Raw genomic sequence first — 7500 nt, 5'->3', positions numbered from 1 at the left:
GGAGGGGCAGTACTGAGGGAGCGCTACAGTGCATGAAGTTCGAGTTCTGTTAACTGCAAGCTCTCGGTTCTTTCTCTCCCCCGGGGCAGGTGAACGCGACGGATGGATACGACCGCGCGGCGCTGCACTACGCCGCGGAGAAGGACGCAGCCTGCGTCGAGATCCTGCTGGAGTTCGGAGCTGATCCCAACGTCCCAGACGGGAACATGGATACCCCGCTCCACTGGGCTGCCTTTAAGGACAGCCACGAGTGCGTGCGGTCACTGCTGGAGAGTGGGGCGCGCGTCGACGCCTCCGACTACCACCGCGACACCCCGCTGAGCTGGGCGGCGGCCCGGGGGAACCTGGCCAGCGCCCGGGTGCTGCTGGAGTACGGGGCCGAGGTCCGGGTCTCCAACCTCAAGGGGCAGACGCCCGCCTCCCGCCTGCTGGGTCTGCTGGGGCGGGGGCTGGGCGGCGAGCGGGAGGAATCCTGCCTCCGGCTCCTGGGGCGGGCGGCCGGGGCGCGGTTTGAGCCACGGGCGGAGGCCTGGGACCCCGGCACCCTCAAGGGCCTGAGCTGCTACGCAGTGCGCAGGAGCCTGGGTGCGCAGCATCTCCCCGTGGCCGTCGAGTCTCTCCCGCTGCCCGGCTCGATGAAGCAATACCTACTCCTGGCTGGGTGAGAGCGGGGGGAGGGGAGGGGGCGAGAGGGAACTGCACTATCCCAACACATCGAGTGCCAAATTAGCGGGGGACAGGGTCCCGAATTCTTGATCGGACGGTGCAGGTGTTTTATTCATAAGAACCGCAGAAAGGAACAGGACACTCAGCCCCCTCGAGCCTGTTACATTAGGAACAGGAGGAGGCCATTCAGCCCCACTCGAGCCTGTCACATTAGGAACAGGAGGAGGCCATTCAACCCCCACTCGAGCCTGTTACATTAGGAACAGGAGGAGGCCATTCAGCCCCACTCGAGCCTGTTACATTAGGAACAGGAGGCCATTCAGCCCCCCTTGAGCCTGTTACATTAGGAACAGGAGGAGGCCGTTCCGCCATTCAATCAGATCACGGCTGTGCTGAAGCTCAACTCCAGTTACACGCCTCGGTTCCGTAACCCTGAATACCCTCACCATCGCCGATCTAACCTGCTGTGGTAACGAGCCCCCCCACACACACACAGAGCACTCTATTCTTAATATTATCACTCCCCCTCCCTCCCTCCCTCCCCCCCCGTCTGTATATATATTTTTAGCAAACTGTTTTTTGTTCGGTGTTTTATCGTGTACTGTTGAATTTAATTAACCCTTGTGTGGTTTGTGCATCGATCTCATTCTGTACATCACCCGGGGTTCAGCAAATGAATAAATATCGGAGATTACTTGACTTAACGCTCTCGATTCTCTCATGGTTGTGATAGCTTGTGTGCAAAGAAATCCCTGTCGGAGGAGCAGTACTGAGGGAGCGTCGCACTGTCGGAGGGGCAGTACTGAGGGAGCGCCGCACTGTCGGAGGGGCAGTACTGAGGGAGCGCCGCACTGTCGGAGGGGCAGTACTGAGGGAGCGTTGCACTGTCGGAGGGGCAGTACTGAGGGAGCGCCGCACTGTCGGAGGGGGCAGTACTGAGGGAGTGCCGCACTGTCGGAGGGGCAGTACTGAGGGAGCACCGCACTGTCGGAGGGGCAGTACTGCGGGAGCTCCGCACTGTCGGAGGGGCAGTACTGAGGGAGCGCCGCACTGTCGGAGGGGCAGTACTGAGGGAGCGCCGCACTGTCTCTAATTCTCTCTCGGTCTTATTCTATCCATCTCTATCGCTGTCTCTCTGCCTCTGTCCTCAAGCAGCACTGTCGACCTGGGATCCATTCTCAGCAGACAGTTCCACCAGTTCCTCTGCTCCGAGGCGCCCACGTGAGTGGAGCCCTGGGTTGTCCGTGAATCCACCCTACACCCCTATCTCTGTAACCTCCTCCAATCCTCCCTATCTCTGTAACCTCCTCCAGCCCCTACAACCCTATCTCTGTAACCTCCTCCAGCCTACAACCCTCCCTATATCTGTAACCTCCTCCAACCCACCCTATCTCTGTAACCTCCTCCAGCCCCTACAACCCTCCCTATCTCTGTAACTTCCTCCAGCCCCTACAACCCTCCCTATCTCTGTAACTTCCTCCAGCCCCTACAACCCTCCTTATCTCTGTAACCTCCTCCAGTCCTCTACAGCCCTCCCTATCTCTGTAACCTCCTCCAGCCCCTACAACCCTATCTCTGTAACCTCCTCCAGCCCCTACAACCCTCCCTATCTCTGTAACCTCCTCCAGCCCCTACAACCCTCCCTATCTCTGTAACTTCCTCCAGCCCCTACAACCCTCCCTATCTCTGTAACTTCCTCCAGCCCCTACAACCCTCCCTATCTCCGTAACTTCCTCCAGCCCCTACAACCCTCCGTATCTCTAACAACCTCCTTCAGCCACACAACCCTCCGAGATATCTGCACTCCTCTAACTCTGGCCTCTTGAGCATCCCCCCTCCGATTTCCATCGCTCCGCCATTGGCGGCCGTGCCTTCAGCCGCCTGGGCCCTAAACTCTGGAATTCCCTCCCTACACCCCTCCGCCTCCCTCACTCCTCCTTCAAGACGTTCCTTAAAAACCGACCTCTTCGACCAAGTATGATTTGGACAGGTTGGGCGATTGGGCAGATGCAGTATAATGTTGATAAATGCGAGGTTATCCACTTTGGTGGCAAAAACAGGAAGGCAGATTATTATCTGAACGGCAATAGATTGGGAGAAGGGGAAGTGCAACGAGACCTGGGTGTCCTTGTGCACCAGTTGCTGAAGGTAAGCATGCAGGTGCAGCAGGCGGTTAAGAAGGTAAATGGTATCTTGGCCTTCGTAGCGAGAGGGTTCGAGTACAGGAGCAAGGATGTCTTGCTGCAGTTGTACAGAGCCTTGGTGAGACCACACCTTGAGTATTGTGTGCAGTTTTGGTCGCCTTATCTGAGGAAGGATGTTCTTGCCATGGAGGGAGTGCAGCGAAGATTCACCAGACTGATACCTGGGATGGCAGGAATGACGTACGAGGAGAGATTGGGTCGATTGGGCTTATACTCGCTGGAGTTTAGAAGAATGAGAGGGGATCTCATAGAATTTTAAAATTTCAAACAGGACTAGACAGACTAGATGCAGGAAGGATGTTCCCGATGGCGGGGGAGTCCAGAACCAGGGGTCACAGTCTAAGGATAAGGGGTAAGCCATTTAGGACAGAGATGAGGAGGAATTTCTTCACCCAGAGAGCGGTGAACCTGTGGAATTCTCTACCACAGAAGGCGGTTGAGGCCAATTCATTAAATATATTCAAGAAGGAGTTGGATATATTTCTTAAGGCTAAAGGGATCAAGGGGTATGGGGAGAAGGCAGGGACAGGGTACGGAATTTGGATGATCAGCCATGATCGCATTGAATGGCGGAGCAGGCTCGAAGGGCCGACTGCTCCTGTCTTCTGTAACCAAGTTTTTGGTCAGCTGCCTTAATATCTTGTTAGGTGGCGCGGTGTTGGATTTCTGCTCCTGGGACGTGCCCTTGGGACGTTTTACCGCGTTCAAGGCCGTGTGTAAACGGGAGTTGTGTTACAGGGGAAACGGGTCGAGGCTGCTTTCTATCACACACCAAGAGCCCCCCCTCCCTCCCTCCCAAGATTAAATACACCAGTTTACAACACTTCTGTGAAGTTTATTCGGAGAATATTCTGACTCGCGATTAAGTTTCTGTATATAATATCAGTAGCTACATTTAATTTCAGCTTTTAGAAATTTACATAGATTTATTTACATAAATTCATTTTTCCATTAGAAGTACACAGGCTTCACTGTAGCAAACAGCCCGAGATTATAACTCTCGGTTGCTCTGTTCAAACTTTAAAAACAACCTGTCATATATAAAAAACAAAAATGGCAAAAACGGTTACACTTCCCAACGAAGCGCTCGTGTAGTCCAGGGATCGTAGTGTCGACATTTACAAATTCTCAGCCTCACAGCTTCTGCTCGGGAAAGGGGAGAGGGGGCGGATGCTGGGGAATCGAACACTCCCGGATTAGATACAGAGTAAAGCTCCCTCTACACTGTCCCCATCAAACACTCCCAGGGCAGGTACAGCATGGGGTTAGATACAGAGTAAAGCTCCCTCTACACTGTCCCCATCAAACACTCCCAGGACAGGTACAGCACGGGTTAGATACAGAGTAAAGCTCCCTCTACACTGTCCCCATCAAACACTCCCAGGGCAGGTACAGCACGGGTTAGATACAGAGTAAAGCTCCCTCTACACTGTCCCATCAAACACTCCCAGGGCAGGTACAGCATGGGGTTAGATACAGAGTAAAGCTCCCTCTACACTGTCCCCATCAAACAAACCCAGGGCAGGTACAGCACGGGTTAGATACAGAGTGAAGCTCCCTCTACACTGTCCCATCAAACACTCCCAGGGCAGGTACAGCACGGGTTAGATACAGAGTAAAGCTCCCTCTACACTGTCCCCATCAAACACTCCCAGGGCAGGTACAGCACGGGTTAGATACAGAGTAAAGCTCCCTCTACACTGTCCCGTCAAACACTCCCAGGGCAGCTACAGCACGAGGTTAGATAGAGAGTAAAGCTGCCTCTACACTGTCCCATCAAACACTCCCAGGGCAGGTACAGCACGAGGTTAGATAGAGAGTAAAGCTCCCTCTACACTGTCCCACAGTCTTGCTGTACCCTGGTTTAGGATATGTAACAATGACGTACATTCACACTTTGCTTCATCACATCTCTCGAATGTGTGAAAGTGCTTCAGGCAGCATGAATTAATCTGTGATGCGTTCACTCTTTGGGCAAGTGCGACTGCTGTTCTGAAGGAGGTCCTGTTCGCTCAGCTTCCTGGGACCAACGGCGGGAATTTTATTAGGGAGGAGGGTGTGGAAAGGAGTTCAGAGGGGAGCAAGAGAGGGGGGGGGAAGGGGAGAGAGAGAGGAGGAAGGGGGGGAAGAGAGGAAGAGAGGGAGACAGAGCGAGAGAGGCAGAGGGAGCGAGTGGGAGGAGGAACAGGAGAGGGAGGGACAGCTAGACACATAAACACAGAGAGAGAGAGACAGAGAGAAAAAGTGTGGCCTGAATCTATAAACTCCTTGCCATTGAGACTGGATTGCAGGAAAATCACCTCCGGGGGATTTCGAGCAGTGAGTGATGGGAATCTTTGTCGTCCCCACGGATGATCCTTTGTGAATGTACTCATCCCGCTCCGGAGAGGTTTTTAACTCCCCTGCTCCGCCCCACCCCACCCCGCACCGGACACACTGGCCCAACCCCCGGGAGGAGGGCCGGGCAAACTCGGGACGACAGTCTCGCCGCGATACTGACGGTTAACCTCCCCCCACTCCGCACCGCCCCCTGACGCTTCTCTGAGGGGGGGAGCGAGAGAGCATTTAACCCCCTCCTCCACCGCCCGCCCCCAACGTCTAGACACTTCTCTAAGCGGGAGGTGGGTGAAGCTCGTGCCCTCGCGATTAATTTTCCCCGCTAATCCGGAGCCCCACGATCTCTGGCCCCGCCCCCTCCCCCTCCCCACATCCGCTGGCTTCCCTCCCACCCCCCACCCCCAACTCTGTCACCTGCCTGCCTCAGCCCAAATCGTGCGGGGTCGAAATAAAATCGCCCTCAAGTCTGGATCCTCGATCAGATCGGAACGGCCCAGGTTGAATTCGCTCTGGTGCTGAAGAAAATGCGGACGGTTTTTTTCTAGGGTGGGGTAGACGGAGGGGGGGGGGGTGGGGTGAGGTGGGGTGGGAGGGGGGGGGGAAGTATCGACCCCTCCAAGACCCTCCGCCCTCCCTCCCCTCCCCCTCCCCTCCCTCCCATCTCACATCATCATCTGTCTGCGGACTGCGACTGTGGGGCCATGATGACCGGCGGGTGGGGGCGGGCGGGGGGGGCCACGCTCAGTTCCGTCCGTTGGCTGGCCATCTGGGCGAGGACGGAGGTGGCCACCGCCTCGGCCGCCGCCCGTGCGCTGCCGCCGCCGTTGTTGATGGGGCCCAGGGAGCCGTGCTGGATGACGGCGGCCGGGGATCCAGTCGGTTCGCTGATCTCCTTTGGGCTGTCGTCTGAACGGAGAGAAGGGGGGGGGAAGAGAGAAAGTATATCGGTGAGTTTAGCCGACTCGCGGCACACGGTTAAATCGCCGCGCGGTACACGAGCTGCAACCCAAAACTGCCGGCCAATTTCCAACTCCTGTCAGTCTCCGATTAAACCTTGTGGCTTCACACTCACCGAGTCATACAGCACAGAAAGTGGCCCTTCGGCCCGTCGTGTCCGCGCCGGCCATCAAGCCCTGTCTATTCTAATCCCATTTTCCAGCACTTGGTCCCTAGCCTTGTATGCTATGGCGTTTCAAGTGCTCATCGAAATGCTTCTTGAATGTTGTGAGGGTTCCTGCCTCTACCACCCTTTCAGGCAGTGAGTTCCAGATTCCAACCACCCTCTGGGTGAAAAAGTTTTTCCTCAAATCCCCTCTAAACCTCCTGCCCCTTACCTTGAAACTATGCCCCCTGGTTATTGACCCCTCTACTAAGGGGAAAAGTTCCTTTCTATCCACCCTATCTATGCCCCTCATAATTTTGTACACCTCAATCAGGTCCCCCCTCAGCCTTCTCTGCTCTAAGGAAAACAACCCCAGCCTGTCCAGTCTCTCTTCATAGCTGAAGCGCTCCAGCCCAGGTAACATCCTGGTGAATCTCCTCTGCACCCTCTCCAATGCAATCACATCCTTCCTATAGTGTGGCGGCCAGAACTGCACACAGTATTCCAGCTGTGGCCTCACTAGCATTTTGTACAGCTCCATCATAACCTCCCTGCTCTTATATTCTATGCCTCGGCTAATGAAGGCAAGTATCCCATGTGCCTTTTTAACCACCTTCACAGAATCACAGAAACCCCACAGTGCAGATAGAGGCCATTTCGGCCCATCGAGCCTGCACCGACACATATCCCACCCGATCCCCGTAACCCCTACACCAACACATATCCCACCCTATCCCCACATATTTAATCCCCCCGACACTAAGGGTCAATTTATCATAGCCAATCAACCTAACCCGCACATCTTTGGACTGTGGGAGGAAACCGGAGCACCCGGAGGAAACCCACGCAAACACGGGGAGAATGTGCAAACTCCACACAGACAGTCACCCGAGGCCGGATTCGAACCCGGGTCCCTGGCGCTGTGAGGCATCTGCCTGTCCTGCAGAATAATAGATCCCGGAGTCCCGGCACAGATCCTGGCGCGCTCCCGGACTCCCGGTACAGATCCTGGCGTGCTCCCGGCACAGATCCCAGACTCCTGGTACATATAGGAGTGAGTTCACACACCACACTGGCGGCCCAGGGTAGCGGGCTCCTAGGCTGTGCAGCTGAGGACAGGAGCCACCGCAACCTCAGCGAGTCGCGTTGCTATCAACGTTCCCTTTAAGCCGCGCGGCCCCGGCAGCGCCC

General features: G+C 55.7%; 2 protein-coding genes across 3 annotated transcripts in view; one reads left to right on the top strand and one right to left on the bottom strand.

Moving 5' to 3' along the window:
- The window catches only part of asb8 (ankyrin repeat and SOCS box containing 8), a 4524-nt gene extending 3159 nt beyond the window's left edge, over positions 1-1365 (top strand). For both annotated transcript variants that reach the window (XM_085973107.1, XM_085973108.1), the window contains exon 4: positions 90-1365. In XM_085973107.1, the coding sequence (XP_085829233.1) occupies positions 90-665 (576 nt within the window). In that variant the 3' untranslated portion in view covers positions 666-1365. The remainder of the gene's footprint in view (positions 1-89) is intronic.
- Positions 1366-3684: 2319 nt separating this feature from the next.
- LOC147097206 (cyclic AMP-responsive element-binding protein 5-like) overlaps positions 3685-7500 on the bottom strand; it is a 24217-nt gene continuing 20401 nt past the window's right edge. The window contains exon 5 of the mRNA XM_085972548.1: positions 3685-6240. Coding sequence (XP_085828674.1) covers positions 5878-6240 — 363 coding nt within the window. The 3' untranslated portion in view covers positions 3685-5877. The remainder of the gene's footprint in view (positions 6241-7500) is intronic.

Source organism: Somniosus microcephalus, chromosome 33, assembly GCF_052327205.1.
Source record: "Somniosus microcephalus isolate GS21.2 chromosome 33, FLI_Smic_1.0, whole genome shotgun sequence".
In the NCBI taxonomy this organism is placed as follows: domain Eukaryota; kingdom Metazoa; phylum Chordata; class Chondrichthyes; order Squaliformes; family Somniosidae; genus Somniosus; species Somniosus microcephalus.
This window is presented reverse-complemented; position numbering and strand designations above follow the sequence as displayed.